This window comes from Pseudochaenichthys georgianus, chromosome 21 (assembly GCF_902827115.2).
Source record: "Pseudochaenichthys georgianus chromosome 21, fPseGeo1.2, whole genome shotgun sequence".
Lineage (NCBI taxonomy): Eukaryota > Metazoa > Chordata > Actinopteri > Perciformes > Channichthyidae > Pseudochaenichthys > Pseudochaenichthys georgianus.
In genome coordinates, this window is record NC_047523.1 from 23,868,932 (window position 1) to 23,894,769 (window position 25,838).

A 25,838-nucleotide genomic window follows, 5' to 3' on the forward strand; every position below is an offset into this window, starting at 1 on the left:
AATCGTTGTTCAGAGGAAATGCTGTGTTGACTAAAGTAAGTAAAAACCCACATGAGCCACAATAAGTGATGCTTTTACCAGAATGTACAGCGCAGGAGACCAGCCGTACAAATGCACACACATTTGGGATGAACCACAAACATCAAACAGAGAGCATTACCGCGCACAAGAGAGACCCGAGAGCTTCCGCTGCAGCATGCAAGCACAGCGGAGAGGATTCCAGGGAGCCAAGTAATGCAAAAAGATGGATGGAAACATACCTGTCTCTCCCCACAGAGTGTCGTGGCTATCAATTTGCACAGCATGCTCATTATTCAATGCCAGCAAGCCTCTCACAACCTGCCAAAAAAAGAAACTTAGATTAATGGCATACTGTGTCAGCATAAGATATTAAATAAACCTTCACATTTCAGAGTAACAACACATTTGGATACATTCCTCGCGGAGAAAATTCTTATAATTTAATTACAGCAGACTTCAAGAACACTTTCTCCCTGAACTAGTGCGTGAGGTCATGTGAGGTGAGTCCAATCCGATTAATACGTTGACTTTAACAATGTCTCCTTCCTCATTTGGGTTGACAGCTTAGCTTGAGCCGGGCTTCAGGTTCCCACTAATGAGGAAGACAGAATAAACCTTGAGCCTGAATCGCACCTGGGCGTTCCAAAGGCACTGCGCTGAGATCCATCCCTGAATTCTGCAGACATACAAGGCTGAAGAACACTTCAAACCTTCAGCCTTCATCACTGAGAACAACAAGTGCTCAGGTTCAAGCACTCTCTGCTATCTGGAATATTTTGAGGAAGAATGTTGTAAAAAAAACAGAGGCAAGAATGGTTGTTGTGCTAAGCCGTTTCTGGTTAATAATTGTACTGTGAACCTCGAATACTAAATTGTATCAAACTGACTTTAGTGTGTTTTCCATGTACCTTTTTATTATTGTACTCCCAGGTTTGGTGAGCTGTTGAGGATGAATTGTGTGTAAAGTAAAACATGTGCATGTGTGAGTCGAACCTGTGTGTGCCCCATGCTCGATGCTGCTATCAAAGCCTGCTGCAGAGCTTTGTTCTTCAGAGCGCAGTCCTGCTGCGGCCCCTCCTCGCTCCAGTCCAGCTCCAGCAGGTACTGGATGATCTCTGGGTGGCCCCGCAGAGCCGCATGCACCAGGGCACACTGCCCGCTCTTATCTACGTGATCAACCTGGAGGGAAGACAACGTGGTTCGTTTTATTGCACCGAAACACAGTGCAGCATGTCTGCGCCGAAAGACAGTTTTAAGGACCACAAGTTTGATAATACCAACTCCTTTATTTTTTAATGGTCTCCAATTATACTGTTTTTCATTGATATATTATAGGTCTGAGATATATACAAAACATGTCTCTGTGTTTGGCTCCAAACACAAAACAGATCATTGTAGCATCCCATAATCCCCTCTGTTTCAGCCCTGTTTCAGAAGTGCTGATTCTCTGTCTGTTACTTTAGATGAAAATAAGGAGCCCCTCCCCACGCCCCTCTGAGAGATATTTGGTTAAAAAGAACACAATGGTGCTCTAGGAGGAGATCCAGGTGGTAAGGTGGGGGGGGGTTACCTTGGTTGGTTATTGGCTAATGGTTACACAAGCCAAACAATCGTTATGACATCACAACAGATGGCAGATAGCAGATGGAAATGAGCTATTAGCTATAATCTGGCATAATTCATATGTTCTCTTTTCTGAAATGAACGTATTTGTATGCATGGTCCTTGTTGAAATAAATACATCATCATAATAATAAAGTGGCCAAAATCTGACCAGCTCATTTTCAGACAGGTTTTATATAAATGGATCCGGACAAACAGTGAGCGAATCTTTTTTTCCTGAAACTTTCAGAATCTCTTTACACAGAGGGGACACATGTTGATGTATAAAAGACATAACAAAGTGATAGGCATGATAGGTCCCCTTTAAACTAGTGACTCCTCACCTTGCCCCCCCTCTTGCAGAGCAGCATGACTATTCCCAGGTGTCCTGCGGCGGCTGAGAAGCTGAGTGGGTTCATGCCGTTCTCAGACACCACGTCCACGCTGGCCCCAAACTCCAGCAGCAGGGAGGCGATCTCCTGGTGCCCGAGGTGGCACTGCACGCAGAGAACTGGAGCGTTGTTCAACACTTCTGTACGGTAGTTCACGTTAGCCCCACCTAGCATCAGCAGACGGCTCACCTGATTGAACAAATTAAATACAAACAGACAGCTGGTGGTCAAAGAGTTACCGTCCGTGCAAACAATTTCATTTTATTGCATTTATAAACCCTCTTATGTAAGGGACAATAAAATATGTATTCTATTGTTCCCTTTCAACTGAATTACAGAGCAGTGTAATTGCCATAGTGTGGAAACAAAAGACAAACATCAAAATGCAATTTCAAAGAAAAAATCTGGTTGTATTTATACAAGTCAAGTACATTTTATTTACATGTGTACTGCTCATTAACAGAAATGTGCCTCACAGGGCTTAACAATCCAGAGAGCTCACGCCACCCTCTGTCTTTAGACCCTCACTAGCCCTTTACAGTATGGAGGAACAAATGGAAGAAACCTCAGAAAGAGAAAGAGGAGGGAGAGACATGCAACATATAGTGTTTGTACAGAATAGACCAAGACGCAAATTTGCCAAATGGAAAAACAGAATGACAAAGATTATGAATAAATTGTAAAGCTATATGAAGAATATTATCTTAGAGGAGGATTTGATTCCTTATGCCCTCATTATTCTTTATCAAACTTCCCTGGAAGGTAGATAAAACAATAATTCTGCACTATTTCACAATGTTTAGAACTAGTTAGATGGCAGTTTGTACTTATTACTAAAGTGCAACAAGATGAACAATGGTCCATGCCCATACAGTTATTCCAATGTAATACTTGCAAGGATTTGTGACCACAATGGTCACTGACTAACTAAACCGCAGCAGAATCTATAACTCCGACTGAAACAAGATACTTTAGATTTCCTCCTGGAGGCTCATTTCAGTGAGAAAGCTCTCGTGCTTCAGCGATTCTTCTTCAAGCAAAGGTCAGACTCCAAGTGAGTGGTCACATTCTACTAGATGTTACTCTCTGCCGTGATGAGGAGATCAATAATAAATGCTTTGTAAAACAGAATGAGTATCCGGCAACAGGAAATTAAATTGGAAGTGTTTTGTTGGACACAATGGGGAATGAATGAACAGTTCTTCCCAGAGGACAGAACAAGGTCATTCTACAAATGTCTCATAATAACTTGCACATAGAGAATGAGGATGACAACAAGAGATGGAATATCACTGCAGTGCTGCTAAGACATATGAGGTATAATGCAGCCTCAAACCAGAATACATCATTGTGACATAATCTGAAAAGAAAAACCGAAAGCAGGAAGGGCTCCAGAAGCAACAAATCATTAACAGACTATCTTAGAAGTTAGAAGAACATAATGAACACATATTTGAAATAAGACTGTATCCCTAAACGACTTCCTGTCTCACATATATCTTGTGCCGTCATGATTTCATCCTCTACTTTCCAAATTGCCTAAAAGCATTTTTCATTTCCTGGGTTGTCTATATGAGGATAAAAATGCCTCAGAAATATGTGAATCATAAACGGCCAATCACAAACAACTGACTAATTAAGTATTGAGGTATTATTTACTTTCTTCTTGTATTCAACCTTTGTTAATTAACTAATACAAGATGGACCATCATTTATCACTGACACACTTTTCATTTTCTCTCTGTGTTCATTGCTAACATGAGATACGAACACCTCGCGCCTTGTCCTGAATTGAATGAGTCATGTTCTTATCAATATCATTTCATGCGGAAAATATAACATATTGTAAGAAAGGGTAAGTTATGGTTATAAATGATGCCCAAAACAGAGGAATATGATGTGATGTTGAGAGAATGGGACGTGAGAAAAAAAGCTAATGCTTTGTGGGCCAAATGAATAATAGATGTAAACACTAGGACTAAAACAAATGATGAGAGTAGTGGTGAAGGAGTGAGCTTTATTGTTTTTATATTAATTCAAATGATGTGACTTTATTGGACTATTACCGTTTGCATATTATTTGTACTTTTGCCTGCCTGTTAATAGTATTTGCTTTTGTTCTGCAGACAAGAGACAGCCATGGATCAAGCTAATGGAAAGATGAATCGGGTCCTTCCTGCTGCTTTTTAAAGTGGCTTCAAAGTGAATCTGCTCTGAGCTCACATAAGTATGTTTAAGGACAGAGCGCAACATTTATCACAATTCACAACTAACTGGTAAGTGCCCTTAGGGGAGGACCTTTGAGGGTGCCACTAACAATACAATGCATATTAATCATCAGTGGGCGTTTGATTTGAGAGTTGTAGAGAAATACTTTTTGATTTAACAACTACTACTGTGTGAGACTAACTAATAGAAATCAAAGTCTTAAATAAAATAATAAATGCCAAGTTCAAGGGGATGTCTTCGAAATGATTATTTTGTCTGACCATAAATTAAAAACCCCAAATTATATTTAAACGGGAACAGAATGTTTTACTTGTTGCTGAAGGTCATTCCTCTATTGTCTTTCCCCACGTAACCTGTCTTTCCCTACTATTTCTCAAATAAAGGCACAACAATAACTGAGAGGCAGGAAAACAGCAAATGTTTTATATCTCAAACGATTATTTCTCAATGAATTTGAAATAATCATCTTTAAGTCGGCTAATTGGCTGATGTTTAAGGACTAACTGACATGAAAGAGTTGGACAACATATTACCTTGACGTTGGGTGTGTAGAGATTCCTCAGTGAAGCCAGGGCTGCAGAGAGGCCGTCTGCACTGCAGCTGATCCACAGAGCCTGCAGCACGCTGGAGGACACACCCGTTCTCTTACTGAGGCCCTACACACACACACACACACACACACACACACACACACACACACACACACACACACACACACACACACACACACACACACACACACACACACACACACACACACACACACACACACACACACACACACACACACACACACACACACACACACACACACACACACACACACACACACACACACACACACACACACACACACACACACACACACACACACACACACACACACACACACACACACACACACACACACACACACACACACACACACACACACACACACACACACAGTCAATGAACAGGCAGTCAGTGTTTCTCTTCACATCCAAGGCTCATCTTCTCTTGAACTGTTTCAATCAAACATGAATGTAGAGAGTATGAATAACTCCTGCACCTTGAAGATGTGTGCTTTGAGGATGTGGTGTCCCAGCTCCATTGTCTGCTGGCGATTCAGCTTCCCCTCCTGGCGGGAGAGCATGAAAGCCATGAGAGCATGGCCAGTCCTGGGGAGGAAACAACAGAGAGGATACACAGCTGTGAAGAGAATAGGTAACAGAAAAAAAGAAATATATACGATGTACGCTACTCATGCAGAACATTTCCCCTGATATATTCTCATTCGATCATCACCTTAAGGACTCTTTGAATGATACTTCATATAAGAGCACCTTGGCTAGGGAAGAGTGTTAAACCCCTGGGCTCTCCTTTCCTTCTTCACTCCGTTAATGGATGCAGAGCTTCATTAAAAGGACGTGCATGATTGCGGATCACTTTGATCTGGTTTCAATTATCTCCATTCGTGCCCTGGCAAAAACTAAGAGGCAGCGCAGGAAGCTTTTGTCTTCATGTGCATTCCCTCTGCCAGACTCGGAGCCTTTTGTTTTTTTAATGACGGAGTTGGAAGGCTGCGAATGACCAGAACAGAGTCGGCTCTGGTGCATTTAGAGACACCACAGTGTGAGCAGAGGTGATACTGACAAGCGACAGGGAGGCAAAGAAGCTCGCCAGAGTGACATCATCCAATATATTAAGTGTGAATGACTGAAGTCTCTGATGGGGGGGAAGGGGCTCTTGAATTACAATAAGGTAGCACTTTCAAAGCAGATAAGCCGCAGATTGGAAGCTCAACTGGAAATGTATTCTACACCCCTTATCATTTCAAATGTATTTGTAGTTTTTCAGGGCACTTAAAGGTGGGGTAGGTAAGTTTGAGAAACCGGCTCGAGATCGCTAGAATTTGAAAATACACAACCGGAGAAAATCTGCCACTTCCTTACAGAGCCCCTCCTCCAACACACACGAACGCGCACATGACCAATGAGGGCACGAGATAAGTTTGTGCCCCGATGGAAAGCTGACAGGCAGGTAGGCCATCCTGTACTTTTTACAGTACTACGGCTAAAACAGATGACATTTTTTTATGGATTTTTTGTCAAAGCACTTAAGATATTCATTGCTATCGGGATGTTAAGAGCATTCCATGGAATATAACAAAAAGTGTATCTCGAGCCGGTTTCTGAAACTTACCTACCCCACCTTTAACTGTCAAAATGTAGGTCTATTTTCTCAGCAATCATCATACAACTAATATTATCCATTGCTTTTAGCTGATCATTTGAACTATTGAATAACTTTACGTTATTTATATCTATAGTGGGTTGTTATTGTTGTTAAAATAAATGCCTGGCATACAGTATCTTGAACTTTCCTCCTTGACTCAAATTCAAGTCATGCTGCGCTTATTGATCAGAATGTTCTACTTTCTCTCCAGTCGGTCCATTTTTCGTATGCAAAGAGGTGGCCAAACAGTAAGTCACATACTTCTAGCAATTCATGGTTATTTCTGAAACAGGAGGGTGCTGGCTGCTGTGAATATTATTTGTACTCATGCTCTGAATATCAAGCTGTGCTACAAAATAACCACAAGGATATGTTACTACAGTATACTGTATAGCCCCTTAAATTAAATGATATATGTGGTTTCCTTAAGATTGTTCAGAATCGGAATCAGAATCAAGTTTATTGCCAGGTACGTTTACACAAACTAGCAATTTGCTTTGGTATCTGGTGGTTTGGGGTCTAATTGTAATGCGTTTCGAGAATATAATAGATGCACAACAGACTTGACATGACTGATATTTAAAGTGTTGTGTAACAGTAACCCACATTCCTAAAGGAGCTGCGGAGTTGCTGCATTTGCTTAAAAGCGCTAAGGACTGACCTGGGGTCACAGAGGAAGTCCGTACTCTCTCCATCAGCTCTCCACACCAGCCACTCTCTGAACGAGGGGTGGCAGAACATGCGCGTCTTGTCCCGCCGTTTGATGAGGAAGCACGAGAGCAGCTCCATGCGTTGTTGGAAGTCCTCCCATGGCAGCTCCCCTTGGACGAAGCAGGCGTTGATGGCCTGGAACAGCTGCTCGTCGGTCATGGGGTGCAGCGAGGCGAGCGCCACGTTGAGGATGGGCAGCGAGCGCTCGAAGGCTGAATTGGTCATGAACTTCATGTTGCACTGTAACTGGTAGAGCTCCGCGAGCGAGACGGGCACCACTTTGTAGCTGGAGCTCTTGATCACCAGGTGGCCTCTCTCAAACAGATCCAGGGTCAGTTTGAGATACAGGTAGGAGCCCTGGCTGCGGGAGATCAGGTGGCTGCTGAGCTTGCCCACTGTGATAGGGTCTGCCTTGCCATTCAGGCTAATATTGTTCATGATATCCTTGCTGCCGTTGATACGGTACTGGATATACGCATTGAGGTCGTTGCTTATCTCTGCGTTGTCGGTAAAGTCATCCAGGCAGATCTTGGAGAAAGGGAGAAGGCTTGTGATCTCCTGTGGAAAGAATTCATAAAAACAAAGCACTTGTTGAGTTAATGTAGGCCTTGTAACTGATTCACCAGTACTATGGTATGATCTAGCTTGAAGTGAATATATCTGCATTTTCCTTGTTGTTTGGAGTTTGATTCTTTATGGTTTTTGCACTATTTGTAAGACACTTTGGATAAAAGAGTCAGTAATATGTAATGTATTGGAAGATACAAAATAAAGACAATCAGGAACATAAAGGAAGTTATACATTTGTCAAGGCTCAATGCAAAATAAGCCTGTATTGTTGAGTAAATATACAGATTCAATCTCAATACCCAAACAAAAACAGTTTGTTTTCTAGTTCGCCCTGCAATATAAATGGTATTCCTTCTTCTAAATAGTGTGTGTGTGTGTGTGTGTGTGTGTGTGTGTGTGTGTGTGTGTGTGTGTGTGTGTGTGTGTGTGTGTGTGTGTGTGTGTGTGTGTGTGTTTACTATCAGGAGGCTTCTTTGAGCAGTAGGGAGCAAAAACTGAGAAAAACAAGATTAGGAGGCAAGGGATGGTGGGTGGGTGGGGGGGGGGGGGGGGGGGGGGGGGGCACAGGAACACTTCTAGCAGAGGTCAGAGCCGGGGCTCACATTTCAATCTATGTCCTGGGGGTTGGAGAAATCAATGCACCTTAATCCTCCAATCCTCTGCCTGTCTGAGGCTAAAGAAACATTTCCACAGCGTGATAATAACACTTCTCTGTACCTCATCATGACGAGGTACAGAAAACACACGTACAAACACATGGACCCTCACATGCACAGAGGCACTGACACGCACTGATTATTATCCAGGAGGTGAGAGAAGTGCTAGCAACACATCACAGATAAGCCAGATATTAGTCGAGCAAGCAAAGGCCAATATCCTGAACCCTTTCTCCTTGGTGAAATCCTATTAGTTTGCTCAAAGTGCAAAACAAAACTGTGACACCTTCATCGTCACACCTCGATGCACAAATAGAATGCTGTGGTAGCAAACCAAATAGTAGTTATTCATTGATTTCAATTCATCTGATTTGGTGACATTTTCCAATGTTCTATGTGTCCTTTCGTATCTACTACTTACTTGGACATCAAACTGGAGTTAAGAGACTATGACACAAATTCCCTCCAATTTAAAAACTGCCTCACTCAGCTACATTCCCTTTCACAAATGTTTTAAGCAAATGCTCTGGTGCAGTCAACTGGAATATCTTTCCACACCATAAACGAATGCCGACGGATTCAGAGAGGTGAATACAAGATGTCAGTTGCAGAATAGATTGATTCAGCACATCCAGAGAGCCTCGACGTAAACGGAATATTAATCCTGACTCACAGGAGAAAAACAAATGGGCTGAACTTGGCTTGCAGTGCATTGCATACTGATGGACACCACCTCGGCCGGGCTTTCTGCCTGAGCATTAATAACTAGAGCTCTGGATGTCAGATATCACATTATTACCCCGAGCTCAGCGCTTCGTCCCAGCCGTGGTGAGTCTCATCGGGCATGCCGAAGCTTCAGCTATCACCAGTTCAACACTGGACCCGGAAAATCTGTGGAACTGTTCGACCTAGTGTCACTTTCCCTTCAAGCTCGTAGTGACTGACTGCTCCTTCCCTGTCATGCGGCGTTGAATCCCCCGGTCACTGATGCTTCAGTTCCAGCTTGAATGTTACTGGATACGCTTGACAAAAAATGACTCTGTAGAGAGCAGAGTATGACAAGGACGAACAGCTCCGATAAACCTTTCAACTTTCACACATATCAAAATCTGCAGTCACTGACAGTAGCAAGAGGTGGCGGAAGATCGGACTATTTTAAAATGGTTTTGAGGAAATGTATAAATAAGCTAGCCTTCTGTAATAAGCTGATTGAAGAAGCTCCTTGGCACAAGCAGGTTTTATTATTCTGAAGACGGACAATATATTCTCTGATATTGTGAACAATATATATTTTGCATTAGACAAGCACAACACAATGTTATTTTTATTAACAAGCTCTTCCTCACCAGTAAATTGACCCGGACAGTGACGACCAGTTTCAGCCACGAGGGGAACTTGGTGATGATCTTCGAGATGAAGGAGGAAATGGTGTCTCCGTAGTCAGGCTTATGGAACTCGGCTTCGTTCAGCCCGTCCACCAAGATGATGTGGTCCTCCTCGGGAATCCTCCGCTCTGGAAACACAATTACCAACAAAGGTAAGACGATGTGCAGCGAGGTATACAAGTGTTAGCTTTTGCACCGTGGCGAGCGTACAGAGCAGTGCCTTGTTTCAGTGCAATAACAAACCCTTTCTCTCAGAGGGCCAGTGAGAGTGAGGGGTAAGGGTCTTTACTTTGATTAATCAACTACACAACCACTGCTCCCACTTCACTCCCCACTTAAATGTCAAGTTACATTCACGCTGTTAGCACAATAGTTAATACTGTCAGTGGAAGCTGTATGAGTTACTCTTTGAAATCAGGGATAACATGTAATAGTTTTCCTTTATGTTTTATTCCTTTAATGTTTTCAAGATGAAGAGTCTCTTCATGAGAAAGCAAATTAAATCAACAAATCAGTTGCATAACGGCTATTTGGCAGATGCTTTCATGCAGAGCAACTTGCATTTTGTCAAATACACAAACATTTGGAACAATTTTGGGTGAAGTGCTTAAGGAAATAAGTGAACATTTATCAAAACTATAAACTAAGCAATAATTCTAGCTGCTTTATCAGATCTCATGAGCTGGGGCATAGTTACGTTTTAACAAGTAAACAACAAAGCATTTGAACAATATATTTCCTCGAGGCATTCCTGAGATATCACATTCACAGAGACAGATGGATAAACAGGTAATCCGCAAAATAACTCTCCTCCCAACGCTGGTGCATGGAAGGAATAGAAACTATTTGAATGTCTGTCAGCCCTTCTGTCCAGGTAAGTAGTGTGCCATCGGAAGAATGTAGAATGAAGACTTTTCTTTTTGTCGCTGCTTTTAATTGAACTATTCATATCTTAAACTGCACTGTAACTTGTATCCATGTATTTTTCCTTTTAATGTTTATTTTATTAGCTTTTCTTTTTGAATGCTTAATGTCTTTCATTTTTTGTAAAGCACTTTGAATTGCCTTGTGTTGAAAAGTGCTATATAAATAAACTTGCCTTGCCTATATACTACAATATATATTTCCTGGAGTGCTATGCTTTGCCACAGTGAATTATTAAATCGAGTCACAGAAGAAGCCCATGTAATTGACATATTGAAATATGACACAATGGGGTTTTACCTTTACGGAGGTTGGCTAGTGGCTCGAGGACCCCCCTCCGGAAAGCGGCCATGGGGTCCTGGACACAGGAGCGCAGGCTGAGCATGCTCTGGAGGTGGGGCTCTTTCAGCAGCAGCTCCCGGTACGCACTGAGCTGGTGAGCTCTGCACAGCAGGGCAGCGATACTGTGTACAAACTCCGGAACCAGGCAAGTGTACGTGTTATCCGCCTGGCAGTAGTGATATGCAACCACCTGGAACACAAAGCAAAGAGAGACAACAGATGGGATTACTTCAGAGTCAAGACTTGAATTAGTTTTGGCTTTAGCAAAAGAAAATATAAGAAGCTGGAAATATTGGATAACATCAAAGCCTTTACAAAAGCCATCTGCCTTGTTGGCTGAACAACTGTTTCTGTTCATACAGTGTGGGGTCTGAGGCCCTTTTATATGTAAGACTTCTATAAAGCACCGTTACAGAAATCGGCAGAAGATGATAACCTCAGATAAACTCTACTATGAAAAAAACCACTGAATCCCAGTTGTAGCTCTACAGGAAAAGATCTTCACTGCGTGGTCAGGTTGGTGCAGTGCTCAAAGGAAGTCCGCTTGAGAAAAAGAGGGACAGGGTTGGGGAAGAAAAAAAGAGAGATGGTGTTGGGATGTTTGCCTCTGTTCTCATTACAGGAGCTGACACACTTCCAAGATCAGCAGGGGGAGGAGCAGGGGACCTCTTCTTCTGCTGATGCTGCCTATTGCTCCATCAACAATGAAGACCAGCTTCTGGACAAATCGGACTATTTCAAAGCTATAGCACATCCAACATCTGCACGTGTATTTATATTTCCTTCTCTTGTAATGAAGGAAATATAGACCACATGAACGAATACATCCGCTCTGGCTTCAAGATCTTGACATTTAAAAGGTCTGATACAAGACTATAGAACAACAATACTATTAACTTTCTACACCAATCAGGAGCCTCGTGATGGCAGTGCTCTAAGAAGGCACTGTGAAACAATCAAAACGTCAGTGGAACAAAACCTTGTGGTCGGGGCTTTGTCTATTTCACCCTTATTTCTCGGTACCATAACTACTAATCGTCTCCATTTATGTGCTCGATACAAAAGTGGCTCTACAAAGCTAGTGTCAGAAATGTAGGTATCTCATTGAGCATTTAGCAGAAAAAAATGTAATAGTGATTCAGTGAGTCATTAATACATAATTCTAGGACTGCCATTCAATTTCTTGGAATTTCAATTTTTATTCATCATACTTTTATAAAAGTAGTCATAAAAGGGAGAGAAGAAGAAACACAAATGTGAAGAACACAGCAACGGAGTCACTTTAAAAAGTATTATTCTAAAGAAAACACTTCACTGGGCTCAGCACTCACCTCCACCATTGGGCTACACAAATGGGGCAGTGATGTGGTTGTTAAGCTTGAAATAACACAATATTCCAGTGAAAACAGAGACTGTGGAACACCTTTTTCTTGGGGCATACAGTCAATTATTTATATAGCACATAGAATGCATGTGGATAGGTGCCTGACTGCAGTGATGGTTAGTGTCCAAGTCATGTCGACTCCTGCCTCATCAATGAGCAATAAGAAGCTCAACACATGATGATGCAACGTGCTGCAGTGCACCTGCAGTACTTCATGTGCTGGCACAACAATGAACTCACTGTTTAGAAACATTCCCTAAAAACGCGCCCCTGCGATAAACCATAAAATGTAATGGCCTCAGAGCCCTTGTTATGAGACCACTTTCAAATGAATGATTAAAAAGAACCGGCAGAATTTGACAGGATCTGCTCGGCGTTGCATCAGTATTCAGAAATCACAGGAACAGAGCCCCTGGGGGAGCGCCTGCTGGAAACACTGCACAATAATTGGCTTGAGGGATATTGCTTGGGTTTCATAGGCATTTAGATGAGCCTCGTCAGCTGTCTGGTGCATGAACTTCCCAGTGGTAGAGGCAAAATGTGTTGTAGTTACCGCATGCCCCATTTCACTACTAAAGAGCCATTTATGATGAGGCAAGAGCGCGAAACCCCGAAGGCTTTATAGAGATACCTGGATGTAATTGGTAACTTTAAAAATGAGGATAAAGCATCAAAAGATAAAGCGTTGTCACCCATTTAAAGAGCTAACAGTTCACCTTAAATGAAGTGAATGTCGTAATGAATCAAAAATATTTTCTGAAACACCGTAATCCCTTTATAAGTAATCTTCTTTATTATAACTCCACAGACAAAACAATGCAACATGTACACACTTCCTCTGAGAGTTTCAGTCAACTATAAGTGTTTACAAATCAACTGAAAGTGCAGATATTGCATGGCAAGCAGCAGTGGTGCTGTTTCATAAAGCCTGCATGTGGATATTTTCTAAGGGTACATTAGTGAAGACCAGAGGTGAAGCTTTTGCCATTGAAATTATTTGGGGATGCTGAATTGTGATGACAATTTAGATTTTTAAGATGAGAAACTGATACAAAAGCATAGCACCATGACCATTTTAAAAGCATCATGCCAAGATGAGGACGAGGATTGGGCTACAGAGGTCAGGTAAACTCTCTTCTTTCTATCTCCACACCCCCAGATGTTTTGGAGCCACAAAAGCTCCCCCTGCCACAGGTTCTTACAGGTTCCCAAGGTCACTGTCATCCATCTCTCTCATGTCGACTGTCCAATTAAGGCAAAAAATCCCACAAAAAGAAAATCAAGAAATGTATTTTTGTCCACAGAAGGAAATAAGAGGCTATAGACCTAATGCACTGCTCTGTTTGACTCCCTTAATGAAAGGTAGCTGCAGCACCTATTATGTAACCTCTAAAGGATGTAGAGAAAAGGCTTTACGTAAGACAGATGATCTGAAGTAAATGCCAGACTGCACTGTAAGAACAGTTTGGTATTTAGGACAAACCCTCTGACAATCCTGTAAAATGTGTTCCCATGGCAGCCGCTGTGGTGGTACTCCTCCCCCCACACAATGCAAATGCCTTGCACCTGTGAGCGTAAAGGGCACACTGAAGACCTGAGCTGAAGTCTTCTGTGTTCCCACTTCCTCACAGTCATACTGCAGCGGTGAGATGCTGCAGACATCATTATTGACCATGCTTTTCATGGCTAAGTCTTTAACTAAGCTCACTGCTTCTCACATCAAATAAGTGATATTAAAAGGTCTCTGAGACACCCATGAGAGAATTGCCGTCTTTCATAATCTGAGCAGAGTGTGGCGAGGCTGAAAATAAAACCGAAGAATATAAACAATCAAAAATCATATACAAACACATATTTTCTGCAGTGGATCTCATACATACTGAAAACAACGAGGCACACCAGCTTGTAAAAAAGTGATAGTTTCACACTGTGATTTCTCCTGAACCCTGAGCTACAGTAATGGCTGAAGGTGTACCTTAGCAGCCAGCCGTTTGACAGCCTCCTCCCTGCGCCTCTGCATCTCGGGGGTCCCGGGGCAGCTGCTGGTCCTCAGTGTGTTGGTGGCACTGGACGGGGGGGTGGGCTGTGGAGGCTGGCTGAGAGCAAGTTCTGCGTTTGGTCCCCCACCACCTGGAGCACAAAGAGACACACTTTATCATATACAAATGTGGACAAAAACAAATGTGAAATAAATATTTATGAATGTAACAAGTTTTATTTGTAATTTATTGCAATAGCGAAATTGGTTTTATGTAATCAAGGCGTACTGTGTGAAATCCATTTTACATTAGTGGTGGAGGTTTAAGTCAATATTTACGCTAGATACATCTATTTTCACTTCCTCTCAAGCTATTAATAAAATGCAAATTCAATAACTTAATTAAAAAAATGCAGCTGATGTACATGTGATGTGATGCTGTTTCCAGAGGCAAATACTTAAATTGCTTACTTTTTGGGGAGGCACTAGGACTGTTAGAGGCAATCTGACGCATTCGACCTCCGTGGCAGCTGAGTGCTACGAGCCGGGAGATAATGGCCGTTTTTCCATAACCCACGCTGCCCACCACCACAGCGCCGTGGTTCTCTGCGGACTCGCTGGCTTTCAGGACATCTTCCAGCTGCTGGAACAGCCAATCCCGGCCCACAAACACAGAGTCTGTGGTGATGCTGGGCACCTCGAACAGCAAGGGCTTGAGCATGATGTCAACGGGTTTGTAGGGAGCAAATCGAGCTGAGGACAAGTGAGGGCAAAGAAACACATTCGAATTACATTTGTTTCAATGTTCTTTTTACAAATGAAACAAAAAGAGTGTAAGGGACTCACATGACTTCAGTATGCTTTTTGTAATTAATCCTACTTTCTGTCAGTGCAGACTTTCAATCCAATGACTGCAATGTTGAATCATCAACCATTTAACTGTAAGCTCTTCTGTAGCCTCAGAATGATGTGCCAATAACACAATCATGCAAGGACAACAATGGCTTTTTTCCAGGTAAAATCTGATTTTTTAAAACTGGCAACTTGCAAACTCATTCTGGGTTCTGGTTTGGCCTTTATTTCCCCCCAAAAAAATATCCCCCACCCTTTACAGACAACATAAGTACATTGCCACATATGTTTTTCTTTTACTGAAAACAAAAGTTTCTTGACATTTTTATAGTTAAAAAATACTTACAATACATGAAAACATCTTAATATATTTACTTTGCAGAGATGTTTGAGGACTCCTAAGTGCACCATTTAAATAATGTGACAAAGAAAGCATGCCGCCACGATACTATTTAATAAAAAAATGATTGCATATTGTTACATTTAATGATTACTAGCACATTTGACAGATATTAAAAACTTTCATTTTTTGGGCCATTATGGTGTCCCTTGGCAACACTAACATTATCTCATTACTTCATCCACTTTCAACATGAAGTGGTATACCACTGTCTGCAGTTCCTGCCATTAATGGGAAAACTAAAACATATGCACACACATATAACAGCATGGACTGTTCCTCTGTAATGGTGTCTTCGGCAGGGATGTAGAAATGATCACCTGACATGATGCTGCTGTATCAACCTCATGTTTAAGCAAGTGTGGGAAAGGAAGTGGACGCTTTTTCGGTTAAACAGTTTGACTATCTAATGATGTTGTTCTAAATTATTCATGTTCTCATCATTCACTCTGTGGGATTTCTCTCAGTGAGACCGAAGTTTCAAAACATATAACCGAGATGAAGGCTGGCGAACGACAGCAATGATTGTATCTAAAGAGCTAAGTGTGTGCAGGAAATGTGGATATTGATAGAAAACTACATCAACATAAATGAGTGCAGTACTGTTAATATCCATACTCAGAATTTGAATTGTTTGAAATAAATAATTTATTTCAGAAAAACTTTTTGTTATATTCCATGGAATGCTCTTAACATCCCGACAGCAATGAATATATGAAATGCTTTGACAATAAATACATACAAAAATGTCATCTGTGGAAGCCGTGGCGCTGTAAAAAGCATGACCAGTTATTTAAGCCGGCCCGGCTAAAATAACTGGATGGCCTACATGCCTGTCAGCCTGTGCACAAACTTATCTCGTGCCCTCATTGGTCATGTGCGCGTTCGTGTGTGTTGGAGGAAGGGTACTTTCAAATTCTAGCGCACTCAAGCTGGTTTCTCCATTCTTACCTACCCTCCCATTAACCTTCAAATAAAGGTGTTAGAATCAACCTAAGTGTTAAAAACCTACAAATCCTTCACTCTTTCAAACACTACCTTATATGGACATGGACGCACCAAATTATCCTCTGTCCTGTCCTGATACGATAACACCATAATGCTGAGTGCAGTCACCTTTAGAGTCCTGAGGGGGCCTTCCTCCTGTATTATGCCATGGTAGGCGGATGGATGTCCGCAGGGGTGTGTTGCGCTGTTCGTCAAGAAAGCTCAGGTCTTCCAGCTTCGTGGAACTGGTCGCTGTAGACAGAGATATGAAATGAGCGAAGCAGAACACTTGACGCATCTCGAGTGCATTTCGACCATAGAGGGTCAATCAGAAACACACACGGGAGAAAAGATGACTGAAGAAGACGCCAGCAAGTGTGCTCTGACATTTGCTGTTTCCTTGAGGCTGTGTGTGAAGGTATACTTACACAGATAAATAAAAGTGTCCCTAGAAACATTATGCTCCTTTTTCCTTTGATTTGAACCGACAGCTACACACAATATACTGTCGAGGGATCTGTCCCCACACACCCCCTCACTGAGGCCTACAAAGAGAGTAGATTACCTTTATGTTTCTTTAAAACAGAGAGGAAAAGCTATTAAAACCTTTCTCTTTACAGGATTAGTTTTATGTTGCTTAAACTATTTTGGGACATTTAAACGTAATGGTGTAGAACAGACAACAATATTAGTGATGTGATGCACTGTAACGGAGGTGATCTCTGGGGCCGTAGATCTCGATATGGCTTCATTATTGGCGAAGCATGTTAATTTGTTCCACGCTAAAACATTGCACAGGAAGCATGTGAATATATGTAATTCATGCATCTATTTGTCACGATCTGTCTATGTTTTAGTTTGTCTGTCTCTGTTTCCTGTTTTAGTTTGAAAAGTGTTCCCCCTCCCGTCTTGTCTGTTGCTGGTGATTGTGTTCACCTGGTGCCCCGTGTTTTCTCCTCCCTCCTCACCTGTGTCTTGTTGGTTTGATTAGTCCCGTGTGTGTTTAGGTTCTGTTTTCCTGTTGGTCCGGGTGTGTGGGAGATCCTTGTTGCTGGTGACTGTGTTCACATGAGACAGTAATATTGAGGCTGTGTCATGTACCACAAGGAGTAATACATGCCCACACCGGGTTGTATTTGGACGTTCTGCCTCTGCCTCCTCGCTCAATGGTCAGCTTCACATGCACACTATCCGAAATGATTTGAAGGTTATGATTAATTTGGAGAAGATGAATCATTATACTATAGGTTAAGCTTTCAACAACTTAAAAAGATCCTGAAAATGTTGTTGAAGTCATGCTTTTGTTGTATGTTTTGTAGTTGTATGTATGGACTGAAACTGACGTCTATCGATAAACTACTTGATGAGGCAGAGTTACACAACCATCAAACGTCGTGCCTGATGTATCAGACATGGTCTGGAAAGATAATAAAGATGTGCACTGTGCATCAAGGTTTCTCTACCAATTCACTGTTCCGACAATGATATCACCATGGTGATCCATGCTCTCTTGGCCCTGTTGAAGAGCAGACTCAAAGCCTCTGCTCTCTACTTTATCAGCCTCAGCTGGGAGAGTATGTCCAAACACTCATCTCTTCACTCCCTCTCCCCCCTCACTTAGTCGCTAACTTACTCTCTGGAATGTCCCACTTATTAAAAACCCGTCTGCTGAGAACAGAGTCACTGAGGAAGCTGCCATCAATGCGACCCTGACTGGAATAAAGGAAGGCCCTCATGTTGCTTTTACTGCAGTGGATGAAGAAATCAAAATGAACCATAATGGACAGAGTTGAAGCTACAACAAACTAGGTAAGGCAAGCACGTACTATAACGTTTCAGTGAGTGCAGGGCAACACAGCACCTCACTGGATTCTAAAGCTAAACTGAGAAACTACTTACATCCAACAGCAGAGCTATGAAGGACAGTGGTTTTTCTCAAAGCCTTCCTCAGGTCCAAAGAGAGGAATATACTTGGGCAGGCATACGGACAAGTAGGCAGGGCGCAGACCCTCACCTCTATCCCTGGAGAGTGCTCGGAGTTGATGAGCTCAGTGAGGGCACACAAAGCGATTCCTCTGCCCCAGTGCATCCATGCAGGCACACTGGCAGCATTCAGCTGCCGAGCAGAGGACTTGGCTGCCCCCTCTTCAGCGCTCAGCCACTCACAGCATCCACAGAATCAGGCACTTGCTAAATGAGTGCAATGCTTTGCGAAAGAGTGTCATGCTCCCTTCACACTTACACCTATGCATGCATTTGCAGTCTCACAACCACAACATAAATGATAAGCAAGCAGGAATGGAAAGGAGGAGTGAATAAAAGGAAGTATGAATGGAAAACTAAGAGATTTAGTTTCCAGTGGCTGATTACAGTGCGTAATGGGCAGCTACTGTAGGATTAATCAGTGGCTGGAGAGGGGTTGGACACAAGAGAAAGGCCTGTGAAATGGAGGTAGAAAAAGCCCTAGATATATTTATAAATATGTAAAGGACGGAATATGGCAAGGATACTGTGGTGGGAGGCGGTAAAGAGGATATATGAACAGAAGGAGAGAGAAGAAATCACCACTTAAGCCCAATACTGACATGTGAACCACATGAAGAGGTCTCTTTTTTTTCTTCTCCGATTTCTTTACTACTTCTGGAGTGGAAAAAACAATAATGAAGCTCCAGGCACCAGGCACATATTTGTGTTCCTGATAACAATAAGCTACAACTGAAGGCAAAGCTCAGTTTGATTTGCTGGAGTTCAGTAAATGCACCCACTCCTCCACTTCTGTCTGTGATAAAGCATTCTGCACCATAACCATTTTCCTTTTTGTTAAGTCATATCTCCAAGTCTTTCAGGGCAGAGAATTCCCACAGGTAGCTTTCAAATCCATTCAACCCCCCCTTTTTGTTTATTTTCTACCCTTAGACTCCTTATTCCTTCCTACTCTGGCACGTCTCCACTCATTGAAAAAACGTACATATGATACCTTGAAGTGTGTGCTTGCAGTGACTTTGAAGCCGTAACAAATGTGTCAGACAGCATTCTGATGAAAAGGATTTTTGTCCTCAGGCAGCTCTGCCCTTGGAAAACTTCAGTGCAGAGTTCCCATGACAGAACAGAGCAGCACCCCTGCTGTAACCACTGCCCCCCTTATTTCTCTGACTTGACTCCACTTTTCTCTTTACCAAAGGAGACGGTCAGTATTCATATCACAATGTTCACGGTCCACCTTCTTGCCTTTTCAAGATGAAGGAGTTCAATTTAACCAGTGTGACATTGTGTGTGTAAAACTAAAATAATTTTTTTTGAGTAAGGATGGAACCTCTGCAAATTCTCTATAAAATGTAAGGCAACATATTTGGTTAACAGTCTGAAACCCACTGCAATAGGTGTCAGGGCGATAGGGACAACTTCCATTATAACTGTGATAATGACTTGAGCATAATATTGATATCGATACGTCATGGTATACAATAAACACACATTAAGCAGATATTAGATCATGTGCTGTGTAAAAGATGGGACCTATGATCCTGAACATTTTGATGTCATAAAACTGACAAAATAACTTGATAAAGAGAGACAAATGGTAAAAATACTCAACAGCCACCCATCCCTGTTAAAGACATCAGAAGGGGTTGGTGAATTGTCTGTCTTAAATACTTTAACATCAGCCCTCAAGCCCTTCCTGTCATTATGGCTTTAGCTTAAGAAGACTAAGTGCAAAGTGGCCTGAATACAAATTTGACATGTTACCATGGAAACTTTTTTTTTTTAAACCCCTAGCTGCAATGTTAGACTTCTGTGAAAAGTTAACATTATTAAAGGTTCATTTTTTATTCTGATATCAAACTTTCAGTGCAGTCCTTTGATTATGAAACACTATTTTTTCAGTGCCACGCGTACAGGGGGCTTTCTTTCTTGTCCTGGGATAACATTACAACCCTCACTAGGTTTGGCAGACCCCAATGTTGGCACTAAACCAACTGCAACTCAACCATCTATGACCTGAAACAACCTGCTCAATGGTGAAGCATGCTGACTTGTGCACAGACAACAAGTACAAGCGACCTGAGAAATCTTAACTCAATACACAATGACAATGCTAATAATGGTAACTGTATGTTTCCCATGTATCTTTTTCACCAAGTTAACCATCTTATTGATTAGCAGATATACAGTTATAAACCAATCTATTGGACACATTTCGATCTGATGAACATACAAGTTATGGTATTGATTTTATCCTAAGGTTGAACATTTCATAAATATCAGTTTAAACGTCCATGGCATTTCATCCAAGTGTGATCGATATATTTCAGGCTGGAACAAAGTGGTGTACCTACTGTACCAATCAACCTGACACACATATAGACAGACCGCGAGCGTGGCTAAAAGCGTAATCTTACGAAAAAACAAGAAACTGCCACAAGGTTAAAAGCACAATACAGAGAGTATATAAAAGCCAGTCTATACCTTTGCTAACTCTATGACAACAAGAACCACAGCTAAGAAGAATAGAGACCTTGGATATTAAAATATGCATGCTGTCAAAACAGTTACTAAGTTGCTTTACATCGATTACATCATTCTACAGCGGGGTGCTGTCAGTCAAACATAGCCAGATGGCTCAGTGGTGGCAGAGAGGAGTGAGCCGACACATTGTCCCTTTGAGATTATGCATTTGGCAAGGTCTGATCTGTCAATGCAGTGCCACTGAGCAGCATTTAAAATGGCTTTGGAAAAAAAGCAGATTGATCCCAGGATAGGTTTTTGTTTCGCTCCTGCTGTGACATAGAAGCATGCACAGTTATCTGAGAGTAGACATTTTAACAGATGTCACTGTGTCCTTTTAAGAGAGCTAGACAATATGAATGAGCTGTCATTTTTTGCATTCTTTAAATCTTTATCAAAACCAGAGGCAGAGGAGAATAGTATGGCTACCTGAAGATTGATAAAAACAGCTTCACAGGCCAGACATTTCACGAGACAAAATTGTCTTGAGTACATTCGTTTTTTACATTTCTGTAAAAAATGTAAAATCATGCCTCCCTACTCCAGTACTACAGAGACTATACCTTGTTTAATTTAAAAGCTGCAGTACTGACAGACAAGAAAAAGACTGTCTGACCTTTGCAAACATCATTGAGTCACAGATTCTAGAAGAGGTAGAGATGACTTCAGTCTTCCTAATAAAATACAGATGGCTCTCAAACCTTACCATGTCACTGTTCTCCAAGGTTTTGATGAAGGAACAATATATCCTTGAAGTTGCTTGAAGATTGTCCAAGGACTTAGATCAAGACCCATTCTAAAAAAGGACCTTGGATCCATTATAACAGAACGTGAGTTTTTTCAGAAGAGCAGAGGACTTTGGATTAGAAACAAATAAGTACTGTACCTCCACATGGCTCAGACCACAAAGCTTTGTGGAATAACATCACAGCACTGATGCACGACAGCACTACTCCTGAGCTCCAATGGCCCTGAGTCAACCACCGTGTCTGAGCGACCCGACTACAAGCAGCTCAAGCTAAGATTACAAAACCAGGAAATACCAGCGGCCACATTAAATATGGACCTTTGACTCTGTAATCGTTTAAAAAAAGACAAAATTACAAATGTCTCAAAAACGTATTACCTAAATACAATTAAGTGTAAGGGTGGCATAGAGCGTCAGACACAATACGGGCAATCTTGACAACCATTTTAAAGAAGCAAACTGTGTGTTTTACATACATGAAAACAATTTCTGTGCTGCAAAATCTGACATTTGAATGTCTCAGTGTGGACGACAAAAACGTATGTTGTTAATGTGTTGATCGGGTTGTGGAAGCAATTAAAAGTTACATTAAAATAAATTAAATAAGTTATTGTGTATCAAATTGAATTATTGTTAAGAAAGCCACTCATTTCTAGCACAAAAAAAAATGTGTTGAGAGCATCCGCAGCAGGGTTTTAATTCTGAGCTGCAGAAAGAAAAGTGCATTAAGAACGGAGGTTAAATGTTAAGTGAGTGTTTACTGCGAGAATATGAGAAAAACTAAATTATCCACAGAGTAGGGCTGCTCACACAGTTATAATCATAATAATCTTTAACCGGGTACATTTTAATATTAAGTGGATGATAAATGTCTGTGGTGGCTGTTGGCGTTGCCGTTGTGACAGCTTTTTAATGCTGCCTCGCGAGGTGAAAGAAAAATGTTCCTATGAAGAAAGGTGGCCAAGATGATTCCTTAGACTACCGACTAATGATGCAATTACCAACTGCTCGTACAGAGACGTCTGAATTCAGCCCTGCTGGTGGTGACAGGTGGTGCAAGCCAACATTTGTGCAACTTGCCACAGCACATGCACGCTCTTCACGGTGCAGCTTGAGTTCCCACAGCAGCCCAGGGACAGCTCGCCACAGTATGTGTGTTCACCAAGGCGGTGCAAATGACACTTCTAAGCAATATGCCGACATTCCTTCCTCAGACATTGCTAACATTCTAGCGGCACAGACATACACTTGTTGATTGGCATGAGACACATGGACAAAATCCACTTTGCCCGTAAGAAAATGTGGCTTTGTATATTTCAATGCTTTAGTTAAGCAAAAGAGGAACATACTGTATATATACCGCTCTGTTAGGGAGCATGATGAGATCCAAGATGAGATCCAAGATGAGATACGTCCTTTTTGCTTCAGCATGTTGTAAGTCCACTTAATGGTCTCTGCATACTTGAATGCCAACAAGAGATGACACACAACTTTAACTGGAGGAAGGAACCTTAAGATGTCAAAGTTCTTCACACTGTGCGCACACCTTGCAATAATCATGGTCGTTGGTACCTAGATCTCCTTTCACTCTTACAGGCCATCTTACTTTGACTTGTCAATAGGACCTATAGATACGTGGCCTCCTATGAACTAGACTGTGTACTCTTTTAATGCAGATTTCAATGGTCTCAGATACTGACTCTCAATCTATGAGTATTGAATGAACGTTTACTGAATACCAATCTGAGAGTGTGACATGTTATTCAACCCCCAGCATTAAGGCACTGGGGGGATAAATGATCTGCTATCATTTAAAGTTCTGCATTGCCCTAACTTAACGTCTTTGGATAAAGTAGAGGTATAGTCACAGCAGACACCTCCTCATTATCTAATATGCTGGCATACAGAACCACGCAATAGAAAGCAGTTGCAGTAACACAGAGTGAATGCACTAATAAGGAATAGATGCCGTTTCTTTTGGACAATAGGATCGAATCCTTTCAGCTCCTTCCTGCTTTATTATTTGTTTCTTTGTAAGCATTTTTTTGTAGAATACAATTTCCTTGAGCACCAAGTGAAAAATAAGCACTGTCCCTGGCACACCATGACACCAACACAGATCGGTTTGGGCCATAAATGAGGATGTCTCTCACCGTGCCCTTGGTGTCTTTTTCTCAGGGCTCTGTGACACAGCGTCAAATCTGAGGCGTGAATTCCGCAGGACCCTAAAGGACAACGGTGTATAACTATGACATCAGCCAATAAACACTTGGGAGGCGAGCACACTGGCACTCACACACATAAACAGGCAAATATGTCCTGGTCTGCTAGGTTTATGAGCCAGTGTGTCAGTGCCGTTAAGGTTTATGTCATCGGCAACATAATGATGAGATATCAAAGGGGTATGGTCTCATGGAACAATAGAGCTACTGAAATGCAAATGGACGTGTCTGTGCCACTTATGTCTGCAATAAATGCTCTTATTCAATTATAGGTTGGAGAAACATTATCCAAGTTTTGTGCAATAGCAGTAAAAAGTACATTTTGAGCTTTGGCATGAATTCTGTGTCTCAGTGAAGGTAATCCACTGACCATCAACTATTTATTCTGCTTCGATCTCTTATTCCCACTTCATCTTACGAATAGATAGAGAACACTGCAAGGTCAATCTTAAACAACACAAAAACGGTGTCTTTAAATCGCATTACATTTCTTTGACTCGTGCTTTTTTCCGTGGAGATTCACAAAAGTTCACAAACGGGAACCTCAGTAAAATGTCACCCAAAACAGAGATAGAAAAAGAGAAAAACTATAAAGTAAAAGACCTGAGTGAATAGTTACTGTTTCGTAACAAGGTCAAACCCAGGGGACGCATATTCTGCAGGAGCATTAAAGCATTTGATCTGCAACACATTGGCAGCTGCGGCATCCAGGTGAAACGGGGAAAACACTGTCATATACTGAAGCAAACAAATATGAACCAAATACATTACCTCAATCTCAATCTTTAAGGTTGTTTTTTTCACTTTGCCCCTGCCTTTGCAATTTCCTGTGATTTCACTTTGGCAATGAAATAGTGTACAATGCAGTGTGAAAAGGTTCATCTGCTATACAAACTGTTTCTCACCTCCCTTGAGTGCTTTTTCATTAGGTGCACCAGTATAATATTAATGTTCTAGTCTACAGCTTCTATAACAAGCAAACTCATGTCCTTTACATTTATTATGCTTTTATTTCTAGTAGCCTAGCAGTAAGCACGTTCACAACATATCCCCAGATTGAAGGTAGAGCTGCAGACTTCATGGCTGGTGATTTCACAGTTCACCAACACATAAAATCCAACTACTGTTTTTAGTGAATCCTAATGGTAGGCTATAACACAGCTCAAAATGATGGCTCTCAAATACCACCTCAGCCATGGCATACGGTGAGGGCTTGATTACCGTTAGTCTTTGAATCTTCTCAACCAGCCTTTGGTCTTTAGTTTTAGAGGGAGATGTAAAACATTGCTGCGTGAGTTACAACAGGGCCAAGGTCAAAAGCAGCAACAACAGCGGGAGGTCGTGTGGGGGAGATGTAGGAATGGAAAAGGGGGGAAAGTGAGGAGCTGCGGAGAGATATCAACAACTGTGACAGCTGTGTGGATACGGCGAGCTGAGCCATAACACGGAGCTTCCAGGGCAGGAATGCAGAACAGATCAGCCAGACAGTGGTTTGTGCTCTGGTCCGCCCAGGCACCGCACACAACAGCTGCCTAATCCCAAACTTCTGCCTTGATACCCCACTCCTTGTTGTAAAGTGCAACCCGGCTTCTGAGAGAAAGCCTCATTCTCTCTAGGTCTACAGATGCTTCTCCCTGTGTGTGTCCTGTCCCTTTGCTTGGACTACAAATGACAGCACACTTGTCAGCCTCAGGCACAGGTCGTATCATAGC

The 25,838-nt window shown here is 41.9% G+C and overlaps 1 protein-coding gene across 3 annotated transcripts in view; it reads right to left on the reverse strand.

Annotated features, from left to right (window-relative positions):
- The window catches only part of tanc1b (tetratricopeptide repeat, ankyrin repeat and coiled-coil containing 1b), a 105,937-nt gene that overhangs the window by 13,080 nt on the left and 67,019 nt on the right, over window positions 1-25,838 (reverse strand). For all 3 annotated transcript variants that reach the window (XM_034109769.2, XM_034109770.2, XM_034109772.2), the window contains 11 exons: window positions 16,780-16,902; window positions 14,883-15,164; window positions 14,409-14,563; window positions 11,008-11,239; window positions 9,745-9,911; window positions 7,123-7,730; window positions 5,296-5,404; window positions 4,778-4,900; window positions 1,968-2,204; window positions 1,015-1,200; window positions 261-339 (listed from right to left, as the gene is read on the reverse strand). In XM_034109769.2, coding sequence (XP_033965660.1) covers window positions 261-339; window positions 1,015-1,200; window positions 1,968-2,204; window positions 4,778-4,900; window positions 5,296-5,404; window positions 7,123-7,730; window positions 9,745-9,911; window positions 11,008-11,239; window positions 14,409-14,563; window positions 14,883-15,164; window positions 16,780-16,902 — 2,301 coding nt within the window. The remainder of the gene's footprint in view (window positions 1-260; window positions 340-1,014; window positions 1,201-1,967; window positions 2,205-4,777; window positions 4,901-5,295; window positions 5,405-7,122; window positions 7,731-9,744; window positions 9,912-11,007; window positions 11,240-14,408; window positions 14,564-14,882; window positions 15,165-16,779; window positions 16,903-25,838) is intronic.